The sequence below is a fragment of the Ylistrum balloti genome, unplaced genomic scaffold (genome assembly GCF_031769215.1).
Source record: "Ylistrum balloti isolate Yb309-2 unplaced genomic scaffold, AGI_CSIRO_Ybal_v1 Utg370354, whole genome shotgun sequence".
NCBI lineage: Eukaryota > Metazoa > Mollusca > Bivalvia > Pectinida > Pectinidae > Ylistrum > Ylistrum balloti.
This window is the reverse complement of record NW_026782252.1, coordinates 421926-447955: the sequence shown is the minus strand read 5'-3', so window position 1 is coordinate 447955 and position 26030 is coordinate 421926. Positions and strand designations below refer to the sequence as shown.

The following is a 26030-nucleotide window of genomic DNA, read 5'->3' as shown; positions in this document are numbered from 1 at the left end:
AACAAAATATCAAACATTTTGCGGAAATAAGTTTGCCATCGCATTAACTGTATATTGGAACTGGTAGATGTAATACTGTTGAAAGAATTAATAAAATTTGCACACATTGTATCTGTAGTGATATCGAGAACGATTATCATTTCATTTTAAAATGCGAGCATTATGAAGATATAAGAAAACGTTTGATCAAGAAGTATTATTATTTGAAACCTAATACGGCAAAATTTATCCAATTCTAGGATACAGAAAATAAATATTTGTAGAATTTAGGCAAATAGGTTAGTATCAGCTACAAAAGGTGAGTTAAATACAGCTTTAAAATATACATGCTCGTTAGTTTGTCTGTTTTTTTTCTGTTGTTTTATACCATGTTCTCATTTGAAAATGTGACATTACTTATCTCCAATCTATGGTATTAACATGTCACAGTTGATTTGATATTCAAGAGGCTGTTCCCATCATGATTTTCGTGCAACTGACTGACAAACTCGTAACGTAAAGGTTAAAAAAATGATGATTTCGAGGACGTTTTATGGTCGCTATTGTGATGTCATCGAGAAATATCCTATTTATTTGCGCGGTATGAAGCTGGACGTAGTTGATGCTCGGTAGATTACCTGTTGGTTCGTTTGTTCTCATTTGAGAACGTGGCATTACTTACTTGGATTGACCACGGTTTACATGGCGGTTGTCGTCGATAAAGTAGAAGGCGCTTACTCTTCTGGAACACCTGGTCTTATTCTTTCTTTTTTAAGAGTCTCCGGGTAGATCGTTCTTTTGTCCCTATTTAGCCGTAGTTTTATGGAATTCGAGTTTGAATTTTGATAATGTTGCCTCGTTTGTATTTTCTTGATGTTTTTTCCCTGCAATCTGATCGGACATGTGTTTTTCTTGTAATGTTGGTGTTTGTATACTAGCATTGTAATATATGCACTGTACTGATAAACCGTAAGGTTTAACATGATTTGAATTGAAATGAATGCCGAAAGTGAGTGATTTTTATCTAAAATATGTTACACTTTGTGTTGTATAACAACGCAGACAGAGAACGGAAACATAGACATAGATGTCATTTATGTAGCCCATAATAAAGTTTAACATTTTCCTACCCATGTTCTTACACTGTATATTTTTTCCAGTGATAATCAGAAAAACATTTGTTAGGCTGTAATTGGAACAGTTCTTACTGTAATCAATATGATAAGAGGCAAACTGTATACAAAATTCGTAACTAAACTAAACAAAAATATTTGTTTGATGGTTTCGTTTGTTGTGCATTCAGTAAGGCAATTTTCATGTCAACAGAATATAGTATTCAATTATAGATATGGACGAACTTGTCTGAACTTTGTTAAAGTCTATAGTAACACCAACATTTCCTTCAACGATGACCATCTTCAAACGTAACAAATGAACTGAAGATATTGTGTTCTAAAATACCCCTAATATCCTTAACATACTAAATTACTTTCAGCAAAATATTTCTCATTGGTGATCCAGACATGCTTTCACCAACAGAGCTGTAAATTGACAAGAGCAAAATCTTGTAATTTTAGGATTGTTACATTTGGCATTGAATGTCTTTATTTTCATGCAATAATTCTAATGAACAGCGAGGTTTTGTTCAAATATGTTACACAACATCTGTAGATTTCAAAACATTTCCATATTCAAGAACTTTAGTTGATTATAACTATAAATTAATATCAGCATTTACCTTGCATTGGAAATATTGCATGATGACATGACAAGCCAATGAAAATGAAAACAGAAAGTTAAAAAATTTGTCCTTTTTTTTTATTGTACACGTTTGTTTATTCATTATTCTCGGACCTCAATCTGGCATTTGGATTGGTCACTTTAATTGACAGCTGCTGTGCACGCTCAACAATATCCTTCCTCTTCTTACTGGAGACATTGTGAGCAATTTCTGCAGCAATGGATCTGTTCTGCATCAACAGTACTTCAAGTTCCTGAAAACATAGTTTCCTTTCTCATGTAACATGTAACAGTACAAGGAATATCTAGATTTTCAATAAAATCTTCAAATAAACAGCTGGATTATAACATTATCCGTTATGATTTTATTATCTGAACTGGAAAATAAGGTCAAAACTTTTCTTCATAATGACTATCAAAAATTCAATGACTAACCTGAAGATTTCATATAAATGCAATGCGAAGAAAATCTGTAACATTTTGATACAAGTCTGAATCAGGTAGATTCTACTTGCTGAAGTTGAAAATTCTCGGTAATAATTTCATGAAATCAGACATCTTTGATAAAGGGGTTAAAAAAATGAATTAAATTTTATAAAAACTCAGAAATGTCAGTAATTTTGGAAAGGGCCTTTTTATCTTCTTTCAAGAAGAAAATTGATCAAATGAAAAGCAAAAATTTAAGTAAACTATATATTTGTGGTATTTAGCCATATCTTAAAAAGGAATCAAAGTGAGAATGAAGCCCATATTTGGTCATACCGTGCTATCCTACTCCAGGTTTTAAGGAGTACTATACATATCATTTAATTGAAACCATAACATGGATAGAATAGAGTTATTTTGGGAGTCCTAGGCTATAGCCCTAAATAGATTAGGGAAAACGCTTAGTTGTGTAACAACGCCATCCCCCCCATCCCTTAAAAGAAAAATAACTTACAAAAAAAGTGGGGTGAGGGGCAGGAGGAGGGGGAGGGATATGTCAGCAATTTGGTAGGTTGAGATGAACTGGAAAATATTGGGTTTTTTTTGTTTTGCTTCCAAGAGTAACTTCTACTTTACTTATGTGAGCTTTTCAACAGGAAAATGTTTAATGTTTGTGTAAAAAGTTGGGGTATGTTTGGTAGTAAAAAAAACCTTTTATTTTGGCCTCAGTAGAAGCAAGATGGCTGCTTACAGAGCAATTATAAGCTGAACTAGAAAATTTCTGAAATATATGAAAGCCCTATGTAAACTATAATCAAGATCTCCATGTTATATAACTTTATATGTTAGAGCAGTTTTCAAAAGACAAAAACTTCACCCTTTTAATTTCTTACCTTAACGTTATGAATACGAAACTTCCTGAAACCATCAGGCATTATGTGCCTTGTTTTCTTGGCAGTTCCATAACCAATGTTTGGCATCTTGTACTGTCCCTTGAATCGTCGCCTGACTCTGTTGTCAATACCCTTGGGTTTCCTCCAGTTTTGCTGCAATCAGATTGGAAAACTTCAACATTTCGAAAGATTTTTTTATTTTCAATTGGAAACTGTTGATTGGTAAGCTGTAACATGGAACTGCCTTTCCTTAACTGTACTGTACCAGGGCTCTCAAACCCCATTTTGGGACTGGGGCCCGGGGCCCTTAGAATTGGGAAAAATAGCTGTTTTCCTTAGAATTTGGAAAACTTGGGGTCTAAATTGGAAAAAAAAGATACCATTTTGCATTGGGAATCGGACCCAAATCTGGCAGATCAAGAGTGCTGTGAACAGATTACCTTTTTCCAGAATTTTTTAGAGGTGTGGGGGTGGGAACTAACATTTCGAAACGAGTACAACCATAAAATTTCCCACTGAATTCATATTACAATCAAATTCATATGTTATCCAAATATCCTGTCTGAAAATCCATTAAATTATACACAGAGATTAATTTTTGTACGATCATCATGTAGAAATCACTTGCATTACAAAATGCAATCTATTTTTATCTTACAAGACAAGTATACAACTTGTTTAACCACCAGCAGCAAAGAAAAAATATATACAAGCAGTTGAAAGTAATTAATCATAGCTCAAAAATGATCTTACCTTGACCTTGTCATATCTGTCTGACTGATGACGAATAAATTTCTTGTTTCGTTTGTGTACATTTCTTAGCTTAACAAGTGGTCGGACAGCCATCTTGCTTCTGCAAAAAAGAAGAAATATTTCTAAGCGTATTGTCATGTCATCAGTAATATTTTCATTGATCAGACACTAAAATTGTTGTCAAGTTTTGGTTCACAACCTATTTAAACGCATACTTATACCAAATGTACTACAAATGATAATATACAATCTATACTCAGCAGGGCAACTGATGCACAAGAAAATAGGAATATGTATGCCAACAAGTTGTGGTGGACTGATAATTTTTTTTTTTTTTTTGATAAAACAAATCATTGGTGAAGATTTTGAAATGAAAATTGTTTGGATTTGTGTCATGAAACTCTTTTATTTCTTAAAATCATGTTTTTAAAATTGAAGTCTTCTTGATTATTTTGGTTTACTAACATATTTATGGGCATTTTACAATTGGCTTTGGAGATGAAATATGTAAACAACAATTAACATTAAACACAATCTGTCAATATAAATATACTCCACAATTTTATCCCAATACTGGATACTGTTACTATTGGGGCTTCAATAGGACTCCGAGGTTTGACAGTAACATAAATGCTATATACAACATTGTAAACATTAAATATTCTAATATGAAGTTTCGAAGGCATTCGAAGTTATTACGGGACCATTATTCTTGAATAAATAACTAACTCATTAAGACACGTCGCTGGTGATATACTGCGAATCTGGTGCATTTATTGCTAATTCCCTGAATCATCAAGGGAAAGACCCTCCATCAGGCTACATTATGGTTTGAGCATTCAATCATCAATTTTGTATTTTTGCTAATTGGGCATATCAATTGGTCATGCCGTTTGCAAATGATATAGCAGAAACTTTAAGGGTTTTGTGCATGCAGTAATAATGTTCTTAGCGAATCTGAATTCATATACAATATCATAAACACTGCGAAGCTTGTCGGTTGTAATTTGTAAGCTCGATAACTACATTCTTAACGGAAATTCTGGTTGATTAAACACTTCTTGCCTATGACCGACGGAACAGTATAAACCTGTTATGTGAACACATATAATATTTGAACTTGTAAGAAAATAACGATTATGGATAGCCAGTAAATAACATTACACCTGAACGAAAATGCACGTTTCAAATGGCAAGTCACCCGTATTCAATATAAGTTTACAATGTAATTATTAAAGTTAGGTTATATTACATTACAGGATCGATTTTTAAAATGTATTGTTAACAGAATACAGCCATCTCAGCACAGGAAATTAATTTCGATAAAAGATGGTAACGGATTTTATTTCGATTACTAGTTTCAGACCTTCGACTGCCAGGAAGAAGACGGAAAAGGAAATGTGTATAGTGTCGACCTCTAACGTGATTTAACCACTACATTAAGGTAGATAACTCTAACATAACAACAGCGGTAATGCCGGCATAGTTTGTTAAATTACTTCTTGTTTATTTATAAAACCTAGTATGAAATTCATATAGCACACGCTTGTGTGCGTTTTGCTGTATTGAAATGAATATCTCGTTCCCCTGTGATTTGTCTCAATGAAAACGAGTCGTATGGCGCGGAGCTAGTTGAGTATAATAATACAACCTCAAGTTGTTGCCGGAGGTCAGTTTTGTTTCTCCTTTCGACCTAAGACTGAGAGCAACTATGGTATACATCTTTCCTATAAACCGTTACGACTGTTTAAAAAATCAAACACAGTCAGTGTTTCAAAAGATGCAGGTTGACGAAAATATGATATTGAGAAATATTCTATTTCTTCGTGCGATGTGAAGGTGGACGAGCTGCATGCTCGTTGTATATCTTGTTCTCATTTGAGAACGTTACATTACTTACTTGAATTGACCAAGGTTTACATGGCAGTGTCGATGATGAAGCAGAAGACAATTACTCTTCCGGATCACATGGTCTTATTTACCTTGTACTTTGTTCATTTTTTTTCTTCATTTTTGCCATAGTTTCATCGAATTTGAGTTTGGACTATGATTATGTTAATATGTTGGTAATTTCTTGATGGTTTCACTGAGTTGTATGGTCTTGGTCGTCTTTGTTGATTTTACTTCGTGTTGCTGGAAAATGCCAAATTGAATATTGTATTTTGTTTGGTAAATAAATAATATGAGTTGCGTAGACATTTACCACCAGTGTCATGTGTATATCATCCAATAATTAGATATCTAAAAGGCAAACTCGAGTTATCTGGGTTGATATAGTAATGCAACGACAGACTGGTAGTTGTAGTAAAAAACAATCCGTTACACAAGGACAAGACTATTCTACGAGAATTCTGGACGTAATGGCAGTCATTTTGAAAATTTCATTTGTAGCCCAACAACTCCAGAGTCAAAGACAGCTGGTTTATATTGACATTTGTGTTGAATTTATCGACCACTGAACAGGAATGGTAATTTTGGGAAGGGGTCTCTTAGTAGCAGTGGTGGCTAGCTTATTGAACAACATACAGGAGACCCGTAGCATGTCATCCGGTACAATTAGTAAAAACAGTCGTTTCTTAGCTTCCTAAGAAACAGAACTACAGGCATTAGATCTGCTCCAGAGCTGGGTTACGTATGTATGCATTCGTTCTAAACGACTGAGCTATCCTCTCACTTAGTCCGACGATATCGGTCCGCGGGATAACAGTACCATTGAGAATATCCTCTCTCTGTGCCCATTATATAGTCTCTATATCATTACTCTTACGAAGGGAACAAGAGGTGTAGAGAACCTGCACCACCAACCTGGTAAGATAGTTCACCTGGGATCAGAACCTACAATTGTACAAAACTGAAGCCCTTTACCTCAATCAAACCGAATCAAAGTCAATTCCTTTTCATCCCTCTAGTAGGAGTAAAGAAAATAACCTCTTGATCCATATCCTGTGATATTAATTAGTTCAATTTGTCCCAAAGCAAAAGTCATATAAGAAATAGAAAATTATCAAGCTCGTTTCAAAGTCTGATCTCACAAAGCAGGAACCACTACATAATTGTTACCATTTCAATGATCTCACAGTAGTATGTGACAGACTGAATTCCTCTGCGATTGCCCAAGGGGGTCTACCATGAACCTGAACAAGCCAATCATGTATAACACATGATACGTGATACTAGGCTGATGTTACATCAAACCAAGTATAAGGATACATATCGATGCACCCATTTATATTGTTCATATTCCTTTTCAAGTATTTTGACGGGAGTTGCGTAGATATATGCGTTGTCTGTCCGTTGTAAACGTTTTCAACGGATCTCTTCAAAACGTAGTAGTTATCACTAAGCTGTGTTTATATCTGCAGCCTTGATTCAACCGTACAGTTAATTCCCATTTTTTGTTTTTATCAACTTTAAAACCTTGTCTGGAGACCTCTTCAGTTTTCTACCAATTTCTTTCAACTTTTGAAATAATGAAGTTCTCTGGTCTTTGACAGCAGTTTATACGTCATTCGTTTACTCGTGTGTCCATCGAACTAACGCCACAACGTTGATTTGTCCACAAACGACCGATTTCTTTCAAACTTTGTAGGGATATGATCACCGTCATATACAATCATTGCAGGGACGTGTAATATACAATGTGTGTAATATACGTCATTGGTTACTGCCCTCTTTTTCGATTTCGTAATGTATCTTTTCTCAAACTTTGAGGGATTTATAACAATGGAATGAAATCGTGCTCTGTTCGGGCATTTCGTTTCACTAATATTTGAAACAGTTATTGTTTTTTTCTGAAACTCGATCCTGATGGGATACCCGCGCCTCTTACAGTTATTAACCAACCAGTCACCAAAAATTTGGAATGCTTTATATAACATTACTTCGGTGAAATTACGATTTTACAATATCTCTCGGGGTTCTTTTCAACATAGTATAATCTTTTCCGACAGGGAAATTTTCACTGCAATTATCAAGTCTGTACAAAAGACACAACGAAGAGTGAGAGCACCTGTTTTCAATACCGTGAACTGAAGAATCAGAGATAATAAGAGTACCATACTTCCCCGATGAATGTGTAAATACAGGAAAGAAATCAGTATCTATTCCACCAGAGATCTGCAGTGTACCCATAAAGCAAACAAAATATATAATTATTTTTACCACGCACCTGTCGACGCAAACGCTGATGTTATGGTGACTGATTGTTTTCAATGTTACCAAAATACAGCACAGATACCGTAATTATACATTTTACTGTGTAATTAAACGAATTCAGAAACTCTACCAAGCGCTTAAGGTGCACAACTGTCATTTTATCAACATAATAAATTCTCATTTGACTATTCTTTGACGTCACTTCCTACACAAATGTCTGAATGCGCATACTGATCGCGCATGTCTAGAACCTATGTAATATTTTCTGCAGCAACAAAAAATGCAAGGTATTTTCATTTGCCGATTACTAACTAACGCGAAGATTTTCAATTTTGTGCAATGAACATACGATAGAGAAGTATCGGAAGAATAGCCTGATCGACGCAATATATTATTTGTCATTTCGTAAAGACAGAAGCATTGAATATTTTAGTCAATATTCCTCAGTCTTTTGACGGGAACAGATGGGGGAACTGGGTCACAGCCTCGTTTTCGCACCTATGGATGACTTCGTGAGAAACCATCGTGTGTAAAAGACGGACGAAGGATATCTTTGTCAGCATGATCAAGTTGTTTACGAACAAAGCTTGTTTCCAGACACTCATGACTTCAGCCTTGTAGACCAGTTTCACTTAACTGTCATTGGTTTATATTATACAGTAAATCGAGCCCGATTTTCGGTGAATATCGACATGTTTTCATCTCATCACTGAACCAACGTGTTTTTATCTGTGTATTGCCTCTCTAATCATAGCTAAGAAAATTAGTGTTCATGTGTTGAACTGTTAAACAGATGGGTTGTCAGGGAGACATGCCGTGAACCTGTCGATATTTGGGTATAATAGGGAAATAATTCGCGTGTTAGATGTGGATGATAACAGCACTAGTTATCTGGAAACTTGAACAATGAAGTGATGAACTAGTGTATTTGACCTGCTCCTGTACACATGGCCTCTCAAGGCTGATTTATGTTGTAAATGACAGCAAACAACACAATTCTAGATAATCTAAAATTCGATCTTTATGAGTAACCTGTGCGGAAGAACGTTCTTGAGTAAAGGTTAACTATAAAAAATGTAATGCCCAACTAGTGCATATTGTCCATCTTCAATTTTTGGTTTTGGTATTTATCATGAGTTAGTTGATCCCTTAAACAAATATATTTTGAGATTGTGAGGGGATTTATTACAACAGACAGACACGTGTAAGTGGAATTTTCATGCTGTCAATAAAAGTGACATTTTGTGATGAGTCGGAAATCCAACCGTCAAGCACCACCATCACGAGATAATTCTGCTACAGCATATCGTTTGGCTGACTACCTTGGAGAAACTTCTACACCTCTTGCAGGACACGGCATTTCTTCACCTCACAGTGGATCATTTGAACAAGTAGACTACAACAGTACATTTAAACCTTCAAACTCTGTATCTAGCACTATGGGTGACAGTCCAGATGGAACAGAGGAGATTAACATTGATGATCCTCCAATTGATTCGGGAAAGGTGAGTAACATCTTCAAACCCTTGATATTGTTTGAATGATACACAGAGCCATGTAATTATATACTATTGTACAATGTGTGATGATGATCAAATACACATTATCTGTTGTGATACATTGTAACAGGTTTATATACTTTTTCGTACACATGACTCACTGGTGAATCTCTCGTGCTACCCAGTACTAGACTTATCTCTCACTTCCGATTAGTCTGATATAGTCGCCACCAAGTGATATCAAAATTAAGATTGTCATTTATTTGTGTCTGATCCTGACCACAAAGTGAAATCATTTAATCAAATGGAAGAATTTGAAAATGAAATCAACCGTGAAAAGTTTATGCAATTCTTACACAGTATTAAGCATATATAAAATAAATTTATCTTGGTCTCATGCTGAACTGCAATAATTTGTTCTTCAAAACGTAAGGTAATATATTCTGTTATAACCAGACGTGATACACTGTAAGAGGATTTGATACACTTTACCAGGTGTGATAAACTTTAACAGGAAATGATACACTTCACCAGGTGTGATACACTTCACCAGGTGTGATACACTTCACCAGGTGTGATAAACTTTAACAGGAAATTATACACTTCACCAGGTGTGATAAAGTTTAACAGGGTATGATACACTTCACCAGGTGTGATAAACTTTAACAGGATGTGATACACTTCACCAGGTGTGATACACTTTAACAGGATTTGATACACTTCACCAGGTGTGATACACTTTAACAGGATTTGATACACTTCAGCAGGTGTGATACAAGGTGTGATACACTTTAAAGCCCCAATATACGTAAAAATCACTATAAAAAACAAACTTTATCTTATTTTCCCCGTAATATATGTAACAAAACAAATACTTTCCTTTAATTAAAGAAAATAAAACTGACTGTTTTCAATTTAAATAAAAATTGAAAAATCGGGAAAATAAACAATGTGGGACCCACAATAATTCATATATTACCGCTCGTAGCGATGACATAGCGCATACACATATTCCGCGTGTGTAAACATGGCGGACACAGTACAGACGTTCACCAGTCGCTTTCTTTTTTTCCAATCATACATCAGGCCAGTTCTGAATTCTTACATTATAATTGTGCGTCGTATCGTTTCTAAACTAATTATTCCTTCTAATAATGTCCCAAAAACTGAATGTTTATCACAGAAATACCTCAAGTCTACGACAAGACTTCGCAAACAATGTTTGTAAACAAAAACTTACCGTAGACATATCTGCATGTGCTTCCTCTATAAGTAGAAACCTCAACTCTCGCCAGATCAGGTCATGAACTTTCCGACCTGGTTCAGCAACAATCGTAATTTCGATGGTGGAGTGTTTAAAATGGAGGTGTTTACAAATAACGAGTTTCAACTGCTCATATATCAATACTTTATGCACAAAGTCATGGTAACTATTGTTTGAATAACTTAATTTTAACTACATCTTAGACACACTGAATATCTCAATAGTAATGTGTGATTCTACACAAAATTTTTGGTGAATGTGTGACACACTGTAATAATGTATATTGGGTGTGATACTTTAACAGGATGTGTGATACACTTAATAATGATACAGGTGTGATGTGTGACACTTTAACAGGATTTGTGTGATACACTTAATAATGATACAGGTGTGATGTGTGACACACTTCACCAGGTGTGATAATACACTGTAATAATGATACAGGTTGTATTGACAATTTGTGACACACTATGATACAGGTTGTATTGTACAATGTGTGATACACTGTAATAATGATACAGGTGTAAAACCTGTAATAATGATACAGGTTGTAAATGTGTGACACACTAATGATACAGGTTGTATTGTACAATGTGTGACACACTGTAATAATGATACATGTTGTATTGTACAATGTGTGACACACTGTAATAATGATACAGGTAGTATTGTACAATGTGTGACACACTATAATAATGATACAGGTTGTATTGTACAATGTGTGACACACTGTAATAATGATACAGATTGTATTGTACAATGTGTGATACACTAATAAAGATACAGGTTGTATTGTACAATGTGTGATACACTGTAATAATGATACAGGTTGTATTGTACAATGTGTGATACACTGTAATAATGATACAGGTTGTATTGTACAATGTGTGACACACTGTAATAATGATACAGGTTGTATTGTACAATGTGTAATACACTGTAATAATGATACAGGTTGTATTGTACAATTTGTGACACACTGTAATAATGATACAGGTTGTATTGTACAATGTGTGATACACTGTAATAATGATACAGGTTGCATTGTACAATGTGTGATACACTGTAATAATGATACAGGTTGTATTGTACAATGTGTGACACACTGTAATAAAGATACAGGTTGTATTGTACAATGTGTGATACACTGTATTGGAGAGTGATTTACTGCTCCATAAAGATCTGAGACTTTGTAACAGCCAAGATGATTATCAACTCACTGCTGGACCTTTAGAAAAAAAATCTTGGAAGTTAGTACAAGAATATGAAGCTACACTTTGATTTCTTTCTTTTGAAATGAAAAGCTGATGTTCAAGATATTTAGTGATCCTCTGGACAGATTTAATTCATATTCATGCCATAGCTTTTAATCATCAAGTTTTGATTAGATTTTGTTGGTCATCGTCTCAATAAAAAGTTCAGAAGTAGGATATATATCTATGCTAATCCCAGCTCATGAAATCATAGAAAATACCAACGTATGCATGCCAATATAATAAAAATTCAAACTCAAATTTCACAAAACTACGGCAAAATATACCAACAAAAGAAAGATTTACAAGGAGACTCTTCAGAACATATAAAGAGAATAAGACCAGGTGTTTCAGAAGATTAAGTGTCTTCTGCTCCATTGACGACACTCGCCATATAAGTCTTGGTCAATCCAAATAAGTAATGTCATATTCTCAAATGAGAACAAGGTATACAACATCCATCAGTTGGTGACTTCTTTCTTGAATATCATGATAATGGGAGCAGGTAATTGAATATCGAACCAACTGTGACATGCAAACATCATAGGTGTTGGATTCTAGGAGGTCACTAACCAGAAATGGAAAATTCACAGTAGGGAAATGAAAATCATCATTCTTATCATACTTCGGGGTGGAAAACTGTCCATGTTGGTTTCATTGTAGGAAAAGATTGAGATAAGTGGCTGATGTGGAAATATCTATTGTATCCTTGATTTCTGATTCCGTTGGGTATATGCAATGGACTTTGTCAGTTTTTATTAGCTAATCAAGCCATCAGACAAAAAAATCATGTTCATGATTATAACTATACAAAACGTTTTAAGGAATACAGCACCTATTTGTAATGGTGGTTTGATTTAAACTAAATAACACATACATAGAAAAAGGTTGTATCCTCTCAGGAATAATTTAGATTTGTCAAGGTCGTAATATTTCACTATATCTCATACTCCTTTCGTATTAAATTTGTCAGTAATTTCAACAACATTCCTGATATCAAATTCCCTGATGCATATCACCAAGACCATCTGTGTCTAACCAACTTCTCAGCCGCTTTCTAAGTGTTGAAATCCTGTCCGTAAGGTTGCTTTATAGTACACAACATTATACATTCTATATTATCTACACATTAAAAAAACGTAAATATAATACTCCATTGTAAGCATAAATTACAACTGGTTACAAATGTTACAAAACATGATATTTTAGCTGAGATTTTTTACCTCTTAAATTTCAGAATTTATTCACAATTTGTATGCATGCATTTTATTAATCAGCTAATTTATAGCTTCATAAAATTCTAGGTAATTTTGAGTTCTAAGTAAGAAATACTGTACATCCTTGACTGGTACAATTTTCCTGAAACCCATAAGGAAGATTTGAAATAGGAAGTCCTTGTGTAATACAATATCAATTCAAATAAACAATTTTTAAAACTAAATATAACTGAAGGACAAATGTATTGAAATTAATGTTTTTATTTGGCCAATTTGTTTTTCCAATGAAACGTCTCAAAACACAGTGATTTATTTAACACATCCATCCTGTTACGTACAGTTAACATTGTCCACCTATATAAATTCTATAGTATACTGTCATTATATTGTATCTGTCCTGCAATAAGTCAAGGGAGCTAACACATGTACATCTTCTTAAATTTGGGACATAGGTTTATTACAAGAAGGTATTGCAATAATTTGCAGAACACCAATTCCAAAATTTTGATGAGTCCTTTTACTAAGAGATAGAGGGGTTCTCAAAATTGTAGTGAGTTCTACAAGAAAGGCATGAGCCCAGGACTTAAATATCTGTTTCCAAAATTACTGTATTTTAACAGAGATATATAATTTTGCAGAACAGCAATAGATACGAGTTGTTGGACAGACTTGTTACCAGACATGAACATATTGCTTGATAGATATGATACATAATATGTAATTGTAAATTGGTCAGGTTTGTGTGTTCAATATATATTAATGCACTGCTTCTTAAATTTTGACATTTTTATCTTCAGAATTCTGTGTCCTTACAATATATATACAACTAACATGCATATATTTAAATACATTTAAAGACCTGTCATCATAAATTAGTTATGATCAAATGAATAAGTATTATCTAGATATTTACGTATGCATTTTTCAGTACAGGTGTTGATATGCAAAAAAGATAACTTAAATTACGGTAGTAATGATAAAGAGTTTCTGCAATGGTTTCTGAGTCAGTGTAGGAAAATCAGCAAATCAGTTGAAAATTGATTTGAATGATCACTATGTTTTCTTAAACCATCAATTAATTAATTTCAATAAGAATTTTTTAATAGACGAAAATGAATAAGGATTTTGAGACATTAACCAAAATAATAAAAATGCTTTAAGTCTTTTATAAATCTACACAACACAACAACATAAAATTAACCAGAAAGATGTGTAAGCATGTGCTTTAGACTGTCTTGTTATGGCATGCATGGTCGTTATAAAAGACACTTTTGCAAACAAACAAACCACATTGTACTAGCACTGTTATGATGTTTACCTGACAAATTCTGTAATTTGTATTACCAAAATGTGCCAGAGGATAGTTCAGTGAATGAAAATATCTATCTATAAACAAAAATTGAATTAGAATCTCTTTATCATTAAAAACTATTTTAAAATTTATTGTTGAATGAAATGTTTTTGTTGCTCATTAAATTCTAATATTTAGCAATATTCATTATAAGATGCTGGCATGGTGATTCCATAGCTGCCAAAAACTTGCTAAGTGTAGTTTTTAGATGCTATTTGCTGGGTTTGCAGCAGTCCGAATTATTCTGACGTTTTGTCGACTTTTGTATAATTGCTTGGATTCATTGAACGTTGAAGTCATTATATAAAAGTTGAGGGAATGTCAGAATAATTTGGACTGGGTCTGCGATGACACTCTCACTTACCCACGATAAAATTGATAGTAAATAAGTTTTTACATGGTGTGTACCCATGATAAGGATACAAATAGTTTTCATATATAATGTCGGTACTGTATCGAACAAGTCTTAAAATCTGGAGGACCTGGACAAACTTCTAACAACGTTCTAGCAACTGGTGATTCCATATCCACTACAACACTTAATTTAACAGCTGTTTGTGTCTTTAGATTCGGAAAATATAGTAAGATTTTCCCTTAAACTTGGAGAAGGAAATTTTTGAATTTCGCTTCCTTTTGGGGAAAACAGCTAAGTTTTTTGAAGAGAAACAGCCAGTACCATTGACCCATCTAACACTGTATCACCATCAACTCTGACCTGGAGACAATCTCCAGTACCAAATTAAGAATTCTTGAACAAATTTCAGCCATTTCTAAAGAGGTTGTGCATTTCCCATTGATCCCTTTAAAATGGAAGTGCACTTCTTTTTCCATTCTTGAGGTATTACTGGAATCTAAATTTATTTTGAAACTCATGAAATTTGGAATTTACATTTTAATACTTTTTAAACCAGGACGTCTTTGAAAGTAATCTGATTTTACAAAGTGTTTTATTTTAGGAGAAGAAAGGCAGTCTCGGCACCATTCCTGTAGATCCTACAAGACCAAAGATGGTAACGGTTAAAAACCCAGGCCAGAACCGGGCCAAACCCACCATGCCAGGAAAGAAATCCTCACTCAAAGCAGACCTGGTAGGTTAACGTACTCTACCTTTGTAATGCTAACATTTTGTCAACAGCTGAATCACATAATTTACTTAAATTTTGCTTGTAACTGACAGGAGGGTACCTTTGAATGATGTGTAATCGTGTAATACTTGTATGTGTGTGATGTCTTATAAATGTACAATAAGATTGTCTACGATGAGTGTTCTTATAGTGATGTGTCAAAGAAATTGGAGCTGCTATTACCGGGGTATATATGGCTCCTTGTATGCACTGATCATGATGGATATTTTATTTAATTTTGATCTTCAGAATTAGAAAATGTAATATGGAGTGTGCTGGAATATATAAATACTGGAAAAAGAATTACCACTATTTAAGAAAATAATAAGTATGAATAACCACAAACAGTATTATATATTATTTTTTAACATTATTTTGGATTCTTACTCTATTGATTTTCATTTGTTGTAACTACAGGACGTGGCAAAAGAATTTAAGAAATGTAAAGAAGATGAATCAAGAAGACTTGACTTGAGTAAATCACAGGTAATGCTAAACCCGGGCCAAGGATATGATTCCTGTCATTTAGATTTATCACCATAGTAACCTGCTGTCAATATGTCTCTCTGACTTATTGATGGCTTTCTTCCTTATTTTTTCTCTATTTATACACTTTTAAACTTCCACCAATGGGATTGAGCTGAATTTTGAACCTATCCTGAAATTGTTCTGTGATGGTCCCGACGAAGTGTTGTTATCTTTTGAGTTGGTCCAAAATGTAATATGGCCACCTTTGTAGCCATCTTGAAACACATATTTTAAACTACTCTGTAAGTACCACTGGTGCCATTGAGCTGAAAATTTGGTGGGAATCTAAGGGAAAGGAAGCAGACAATGGTACCATTTTGAAAGACTTATAAATTCTTTTCAAGTTTTATTGGAGTGAAATTTTTTGGGAATATTGTGAAACTGAAATGGAGAGCTTGTTTTGCCCTTAAAGCCTTAATATCCCAAACTGTTTTAATCAGTTATATCACATGATATGTCTCTAGTATTTCCTTGTTATTCTTGGATAAAATTTAGAAATTTTTCATGTTCATGTGTACATACCTGTGGAGAAAGATAGCCAAAAAATATTACAAAAAATTATATCTGACGGCATATTTATCCAGGATACATGTTTATATTTTTCAGATAACAATTATTCCGAGTTCTGTGAAAGAGGTGAGGAATTATTGAAAATGTACCATTTTAAGTGTTTACTGATTAGATTATTTATATAATTTTTGAGGGGGCCAGTATTTTGCAGTTAACCTGGTTTGGACTAGTTCATGAATAATAAATTTCATGCATATCTGAAAACTGATGTCCATATATCAAAGCATAACAAATATTTTCTGATTTTTTTTTTTATTCACTATAGAAATGTTTGCTGGATAAGCAATTTCAAACTTTATTAACCACAAATAAACCATAATTAATTCCCTTATGAATATTGACAACTGTACAGTAACACCTTGCATGATAGCCTTCAAGAACTATTACATGAAATTAGACCAGACAGTGTAAGACTTGTAGATAACTTAGTGAAATACTTTCTTGAAACTTTTTTTACAGTTGATACAGCTTGAGGAGTTTTACCTGTATGGAAACAAGCTAGGTACACTACCAGCAGAGATTGGCTATTTAACAAACTTGCAGAAGCTAGGTTTGAGTGAAAACTCACTCACCACACTGCCAGACTCACTTCAGAACCTCAAGTTCCTTAAGGTGCTTGATCTAAGGCACAATCGACTCAACGAGGTAAAGCATATATTTAAGAACTTTCGGGCTAGTTTTAATCTAATAATTGTTTTGAACAAAGACTTGGATAATTTTAAAAATACAGTATTACTGTATTACCAAATATGTTCTCTCATCGCATGCCATATGCACTTGTCTTATATATTGTAAGTTGAGATGGGTCTTTTGTAACATTGAAAGTAAATGATGTTGCACCATTATAGAAAATTATTCACTTATTCTTTCTGTATGATGATTTATAAGATGAATAGTATCTTGTACTCACATCTGTTAAATATTGATTAAACCTATTTATCATGTTAAACAATTTGATATGCATTCGTCAAACGGCTTTATGTATATCAGCTTTATTGAACTTGGTTATTGAATTCAATATGTTACTTGGACATACTCGAAAGATCAAAGCAAAGGGTGGGGGGTGGGGGGTGATTGTTATTCAAACATTCTCACCTCTACTCAACCCTAAAAATGTGTCATTCAAACTGATTCACCATGTAACTTACTAAATGTCAATAATAAAACAATGAAAACAAAATTGTTGTGACATGACCTGTAAGTACTATAGCAAATCTTATTTAGGATATTCCATCTGTATATTTCATGTGTTTTCTATCAAAGATCCCAGAGGTTGTGTACCAGTTGCGATCATTGACAACGCTCTTTCTGAGATTCAATAGAATTAGACAAGTTGATGAGGATATCAGTAATTTAACAGTAAGTAACTCAATGACTTTCTAATATTACATGTACCATGAATTTTGGTGTATACTTTACGTACACCTAAGCTTATATTGTAAAAATAACTGAAATTGAGATCCTCAATACACAGTAATTGATGTCTAAAAATATACTTGCAAAGGAATGCAATGACATTTAAAGTAGATCTCACTTTCATTCTTAAAATGACATTTGATTTCATAACAATGAACCAATTAGTATGCATAATAGTATTCTGGTGACAAACATAATAATCAAAATATTCTTTTCTTGCAGAAATTAACAATTTTCAGTTTAAGAGAAAACAAAATTCCTAAATTACCTAGAGGTATAGGAAAACTGGTGAACTTGGTGACATTTGATATTTCACACAACCACCTGGAGCACCTTCCAGAGGGTAAGTCTATTAAGTACAAACAAGTTTGTTGTAACAGCTCTGTGTTATGAAGTCTATTAGTTTATATATATTGAAATATGATAGGGAAAAATCACAGTGCTCGGTGAAATATATAGAAATATTTTGATACATCATACTTGCAAGTATGAGACATTATTCTTGCCTCACCAAAATAGATGACTTGATGGTCTGAATAAGGAAATGATAATGATACTTTTATACTGTACTATTCATCATTATGTATTCTGTGTCACCTGTTTTGCATTTATGAATTCAATATCATATATCCTGTTATTTCATTTTGTAAAAAATGGTATATTTTTTCCTGTTGCAGAAATTGGTAACTGTGTTATGCTATGTTCCCTTGACCTTCAGCACAATGAGCTGCTGGACATACCTGAATCCATAGGAAACCTTAAATCTTTATCAAGATTAGGATTAAGGTAAAATTTCTGGAGAATACAATCATTCCTTGAGCACCAGAAACAAAATTCAGTTTGAATTTTATTTTACTAAGTACAAAATCTTGCATAGATATAATTGTAAATTTGCACTTGAAGTTGAATAGACAGAGGAATGATTTTATATTCAAATTGATCAAAATGTATGACATGATGTTGCTTAGTATTTCAGTGTTCTGATTGTTAATGGTAATTCATATAATTCAGTAACAAGATGCGATGAAACATAAATAATTACAAGAGTCTTAACTTCTTTCACAGTTTTTGTATTTTCTGACACTTTGGCATAACATGTTTGTATTGCAGGTACAATAGGTTGACAAGTATTCCAAAAACACTAGCACACTGTGTTCTCATGGAGGAGTTCAATGTGGAGGGAAATAACATATCACAATTACCGGTATGGATTCAATAACATTTTAGAGTTTAAGAGTTTAAATTCAGATATAATTTAACTACAGTAATGCCAATTTGGGTAATTGAATTTTTAAAGTCCAAATTCTTGGGGAGTGAAAATGTCCAATTTATTGATGTTGAAATATAATCTTATACTGAAGATGGTTTTGCATGATCTGGGTTTGACAATCTCCATCAATGATGGCTTGTGTTTCTCAGGAAGCTGGGAAAGAGATTGGTCTGTGCTACTGTGGTTGTGCCCGTGTACAAGACACTTACAATTAGAACCAAATATGAAGAAAATAAGGATTTACATGAAAGATCCTGAAAGAGTTCTTGATTTCTTTTTTTTTTCGCTAAACATTATTGAATATTCAAATTCAGAAATTTAATTAGATTATCTGAGACATTTACATATGCAGGTTTTTCTCTTTCTTCTCAAGAAAAAAGAGTTAAATGATATATATCCAAAATTAATGGGACTGTTTGTAGTGATGAGCTAGTAATCAAAACTAAATAAATAAATAAATAAATAAATAAATAAATAATGAAGAAAAATAAATAAATGATGCATTAATGAAATGATAATGGTATATATAATGAATATATAGTGTTCAGGAATGAATCAGAGATGTAAGAAATCAAGGATAATGCATGATGAAAAGTTGTTCTTTTTGATATGATTTGAATTACTAGCAGCCTTGAAAGTCTTTTATCAGTGGTATTCATTATTCTACAAATAGATTCAAAACTAATGAAAACATTTTATTTTAAATTTAACGATACATACAATGCAGGAAACAACTGTTTTCTTTTTTGTTGTTGTTATTGTTGTTAATGCCTTAATGACAATAACTTTATTATGTGTATTCAGTAATGGATTATGAAACAGGGACAGATTTCTGTTAATAACTGTTGATGCTGTTACAGGAAGGGCTACTATCCAGTCTGACAAACCTGACCAGCATCACACTGTCAAGGAATGCTTTTCAGTCTTATCCCACAGGGGGCCCTGCTCAGTTCTGTTCAGTCTATGTAAGTACCGTTATAATGATCCAAACAAAATTTAAGCCACTTTCATGTTGAACTTGTTACTGACTCTGCGGGTTAAAAATCATTTCTTGATAGAAAGAAAAGTGACACATCTAAGATGCACTGTCTGTTTGACAAGCTTAATTTTTGCAATGCATTTCTGTTGTAAGTGAATTTTGTTAAGGATAGTCTTTCTCACCAATCAGAAGTAAGTTGCTATAGTTCAGGTAGGAGCATGTGAGACTTTCCATCTTCAGCTAAATATCCAAGGTGTGTGGTCATATATTATCCTGTGTCTGTTGTGGTTATTGTCTTAGGCAGGACACTGGCCTCCAATTGCTCCGGATAGCATGTGGCCTCTTGTCTGATGTTCAGTTATGAAGCTACTCAGCAAAATATCATTTTGAGAAGTCAAGTTATTTTTGCTGTATTTGGTAATTTTGTGCTCTGTATTTTACAGTCTATTAACATGGAACATAATCAGATCAACAAAATTCCTCTGGGGATATTTTCCCGGGCACAGAGTCTTACAAAACTCAACATGAAGGACAACCATCTCACTTTCTTGCCACTGGGTAAGTTTGACATATTCTTTGAGCTGAACGTATGAGAACTACAATTTTCTTCTTTCTGTATGTGTGTATTTTTTTAAAGGAAAAAATGTCCTTTATATGACCACAAAGCTTCAATAAACTTCAAAAACATTTTGTCAATCTTGTATGAAATGAAATCTCATTTCAGAATGTTAACTTTTATTAAAGTAAAAAGCTGATAGAAAAACACATTTCTGTCTTCTGTAGAAAATTTCTTTAGTTTTGAAAAAAGATGAAACTCTGAAAAAAGCTGACAAATTAAAAACAAAGCTGATCTTTTCATTTTTCTTGTATGCATAAATCTCCAAAATATTGTCAACAGAATTTACTATATTTTGTGTTCATTTTATATAATACACAATAATGTGCTCTTTTACATCATTTATTATTTGTAGACATTGGAAGCTGGGTAAATATGGTGGAATTGAATTTAGGTACCAACCAACTGACCCGCATCCCTGACGACATCCAGAACTTAGAGAAGTTGGAAGTTTTAATTCTTAGTAATAATTTGTTAAGGGTAAGATGAATATATATGCTTGTTAATTCTTGAACGTTTTGTTGGTGACGTTTTCGTCTTTGATATTTTTGAAACAACCTTTTAAGCTTTACTCGTATCCTTGGAAAATGAGGAATTGGTACAGTGAAAAGTGTAGTAGCACAGAAGTGGTTCCTGAAAATTCAGACCTTGCATCAGAGATATGGGCACCAAACAGCAAACAGTGTTGCGTCACCAGAACGCTGACATGCATAAATAATACAATGCCGAGGGATAGGGAATGTCACTAAGACAAAAGTGTAACCAATCAAATCAATCATTGCCCATCCGGCTGTTTGGTTATACAAAATCTATTACTTAGAGTATTTCTGCATGAGTTGTTTAGAATGTATTTTATGGAATGTCCATCTGGCTGTCTGCTTATTCCAAATCATACATTTGATGTTGAAAATACACATTTGATGTAAATGTCTCGGAATATAAACAAGGAGGCCAAATTGTTAATGTTATTATTAAATGAGATTTTAAAGTGCCTTTTTTTTTTTAACTTTGATATTTTATTTTCATTTATATTTTTACTGATATTGTTAGGAAAGCTTATAACAAAACTTAAATGTAATGCCCTGGTTATGTGTAATGACTCTGTAAAATAAACATGGAAATAATCTGAGCAATTTTTCTTCTTTTCTTATAGAGGTTACCTCCTAGCATAGGTAATTTGAAAAAGTTACGAGTACTGGATCTAGAGGAGAATAAATTGGAGTCTCTACCTCAAGAAATTGGTAAGTGAAAGATGAGGATTACTTGTGTTTGTTTCTCCTTGAACTGTACCAGTTCTGAAAACATTTTCTATTTTTTTGCATGAAATATGAGAGAACCTCTTTGGAACAGACACATCCTTTTTGAATTAAAAATCTTTTATACACAGTATCTTATGAATCTTTTTCATATTCATAACATAGCTTCACCTTATCACAAGTTCTACCCCAGATAGATTTTGAGTGTCTAAGTTCATTGTAAAAAGTTAAAGGTCACTGTTTGCCACTTCTGAAATAAAAAGCTTGTGTACAAGATATCTTGTGAACCCCTTTATTCATAAGCCCCTCTATAGATTTAGATCATAAGAAAAAGATAAAGGGGAATGGAGATGGTATGTGAGCCAGTGTTCACTTTGTTGTTATTAGATCTAACTAGACTTCTTGTAGATCCATTTTTATCAATGCCGGTAATGAAATGTTCTTTTTTATTCAAGAAATGCTTGCTAAAAACACAATTATATTATGAAGTGATATTTTGTGTATAGTTTTATGATGGTTCCATTTTGTTCATGTAAAAATTTTGAAATTCTTCATGAATTTGAGTGACCTTTAATGTAGCCCTTAATTTTTTTTCTTTCATCATATTGCATAATTAAATTAATTGTAATATTTTGGTGAGATAGCATTGAGTTCAAGCACTTTTGTCTATAGAGGTTTTTGTAACCATTACAAGAATAATTTCAAAAATAATCTCATTTAAAATGATTAATAAGTAAGTGACTAAAGTAAAATAAGATTTGATGTTATTTTTTACAGGTCAGTTACGAGAGCTAACGAGACTAGTAGTTCAATCCAACCAACTCACAAGCCTTCCTCGAGCTGTTGGGTGAGTAGGAATGTTGTCCATATTTAAGGCACAACTGTAAGAATAGGAGGCAACTTTGATTTCTTACATGCTTTGGAAACATCACTTTCCTCATATGAGCTGTGCATGTGTTTTAGGGACAGTATGTCCAAATTTTTAACATTTTAACATAATTTTATAATGAAATATTTACCATAGTTCTTACCTTCCTTCAACCTCAAAGCATTTTCGAAAATATCCTATGCATATTTTATAAAATTCCTTGTTCGGTACATGAAAAATAAAGAATACAAATTTACAAAGTACTTTGCAGTAAGAAGACGACCTTTCTGATTCTGTGGTATTTTGAACATTGAATTTCAAATTTGAATTATATGTTCTCATTTTGAAGGATGCTGAGCAAGTTGGAGTATCTTGGTGCTGGAGAAAATAATCTCACATCTCTACCTGCTGAAATAGGTAACTGTATACTTTATTCTTTCACAAGGTGTTGCTTTAACTTACATTATATAGATGTTTTGGGTAATTATATGAAAAATAGTAGGCGAAAGGATATGAAAGCATATGGAATCCAACACACACTGTTTTTATGGACTGTGTGACAACCAGTGGAAATCTAAAATTTGCCCAGTTCATCTATCTGTCAGTCTTCAAATTAATGTCTATTTCTCAGTTAATGATGGTATGTTTTTAAGACAAGTTTGTTTTTAGATGAAAAGTTCAAAAATGCATGTAGGTCCATTTTCATAGAAATGAAGTCCAGAACTCATTAAGTCTTGCATATGGCCACAACTCAGTAGTACAATATGTAAAAGGAGATCACTACATATTAAGTTTACAGATGCTTGGTTTATGTCCTCTATCTCCCAGTCTGTCAGTCTTTTCTGAAAATAGTCCCCCATTCCTCCCTTGCACAGATGGAACATCTGAATGCCACATATTTTGGTATTCTTTCTGGTACTGGGCATTACACATTCAACAAACATGATATGTGGATCTAAAAGCATTTTGTGTTTTCATTTTGAGATTATGAAAAAAAAAATTGCTCACCATAATGTTGTGTGAGCACACATTTATTATTGTTACTTACATATGTTTACTAACAGTTTAAAGTGGTTTTGCTTAATCTTGTAGGTACATTGGAGAACCTGGAGTCGCTGTATATCAATGACAACCCAGACCTCCACAGCCTGCCCTATGAGCTTGTATTGTGTAGTCATCTACAGATCATGAGCATAGAAAATTGTCCTCTTAGTCAGATTGCTCCAGAGATTGTAGCCAAAGGACCGTCATTAGTAATACAGGTAAATTTTTCCTAAAATTATCTTGTAATGAAGGACAACTGCTCCTTGAAGTGATTTTTGTAAATATTGAAAAATGACTCTGGCAATAGAAATTTATTATATAGAAAGCATCACTTAGTTTCACCGAATGGCTTGTACTGAAGTTACTGTAATTGTTCTTATGATTTATTGGTGTGGTAGGACATTAAGTGTGAGATTGTTCAACAATGCAAAGCTGGACAAATTTCTTCCATATTTAGAAATGCTCATAATACAGTTTAATATGTATAAAGGCTGTTTTCGATGCTGCATTAATCTGTTTATTCAGACTAACAAATTCTTTTCCTCTTCATTGTAGTATTTGAGAATCCAGAGTCCATACAACCCAATGTGAAGTGAGTGGACACAGCGAGACCTGATGGAGTAGTGATAAATGTTCTGTGATCTTAAACGTCTGTTTTCCCTGCTTTATTATGGGATTCCACAAAGCAGAGTTATTTATGTCGGGTTGCTGCAAGAGACTTATAAACTGACTGCACATATTTATAAAAATGAAATCATGCAACAATGATTTTTAACAGTTACATGCAGGATTACTATATATAGACCAAAAATATTTCAATTTTATTAATTTGCAGGTATATATATATATATTATATATATACTGGTTCAATAATGTGCTACATGTATACATTCATGCTGTACTCTGCATTTAGTGTTTTTGTTTTTGTTTTGTTTTGTTTTTTTTTGTTTTTTTTTTTTTTTGTGCGTTGCTGTGCCTGGAAACAGACGAGAGAAAATTTTTAAGCTGAATGGAGATGTACAAATGTGCCAAATGTTTTGGATGGAGGTGATAAGCCATTGCGATTCTCCGTTGAACCTCCACTACATTATGTTGAGAGTGCTAGAGACACCTGTACCAAGTGTACAGGGATTGACCATGCTTGGCTGTAGAGATACAGGATACAGCATTCGGGCACAGCTGCCAGAACTACATTAGCTTGGGACAACAAAATATGGACAAAGCTTGTTCATTGTTTGCAGACACTGTACACTAAAATGTGTGTTTGAAATCACAAAGGATATCCTCAGTAGTGATTATATATGATTTTTTCATCCTGCAATGCTGCAAAATGATGTTCTTAGCTTTGTATTAGCCCTTGTTTCCATGGTCCAGACTCATTTGCTTTGCAGATTGTTATTGCAATCTGATGTAGGTGTCGCCCACAAAATCACAAAATTATTGAAGTGATATCAGTCTGGTAAGTTTGACTACCTGTATTGTGATTCACTGTTGGTCAACCATGCCATGATATGCCAAGTTGATCCCAAATATAGACAGAATTGTTCCCAGCATTGCCCTAGGCCTCGCAAGGGGTCTTATTCTGTGAATTAACTACATACTGAGATCTTTTTTCCTGGTAATGCACAAGGAAAGCTGGTAAAAAATATGAGTGTCTAATTCAGATACAAGCAGTACACATTATGGTGTTGTCTTTGCGAAGTCATTTGAAAAACAAAAAAACATATGTTATTTGACTGTGATGCTCCTATTTAATACGAGCTGTGTGTTTTAAGTTGTTTACTCAAGATACCTGTAGAAGCCTGTTGGTGTTCAAATAGTTTGAAATC

The 26030-nt window shown here is 33.4% G+C and overlaps 2 protein-coding genes across 2 annotated transcripts; one reads left to right on the top strand and one right to left on the bottom strand.

The window, feature by feature from the left end:
* Nucleotides 1-1791: 1791 nt before the first annotated feature.
* LOC132553793 (large ribosomal subunit protein eL32-like) lies at nucleotides 1792-5173 on the bottom strand. Its single transcript, XM_060218070.1, has 4 exons — nucleotides 5158-5173; nucleotides 3792-3891; nucleotides 3039-3191; nucleotides 1792-1973 (listed from the first exon to the last, which is right to left on the bottom strand). Exons 2-4 carry the CDS (start codon nucleotides 3882-3884, stop codon nucleotides 1815-1817), a joined length of 405 nt encoding a protein of 134 aa, XP_060074053.1. The 5' UTR covers nucleotides 3885-3891; nucleotides 5158-5173; the 3' UTR covers nucleotides 1792-1814.
* Nucleotides 5174-8769: 3596 nt separating this feature from the next.
* LOC132553801 (leucine-rich repeat protein SHOC-2-like) lies at nucleotides 8770-24981 on the top strand. The gene is made up of 17 exons (XM_060218080.1): nucleotides 8770-9451; nucleotides 15487-15618; nucleotides 16072-16140; nucleotides 16789-16818; nucleotides 17212-17397; nucleotides 18016-18111; nucleotides 18391-18511; nucleotides 18846-18954; nucleotides 19279-19372; nucleotides 20299-20403; nucleotides 20861-20975; nucleotides 21389-21513; nucleotides 22187-22274; nucleotides 23067-23136; nucleotides 23507-23574; nucleotides 24250-24419; nucleotides 24757-24981. Exons 1-17 carry the CDS (start codon nucleotides 9194-9196, stop codon nucleotides 24790-24792), a joined length of 1872 nt encoding a protein of 623 aa, XP_060074063.1. The 5' UTR covers nucleotides 8770-9193; the 3' UTR covers nucleotides 24793-24981.
* Nucleotides 24982-26030: the final 1049 nt, after the last annotated feature.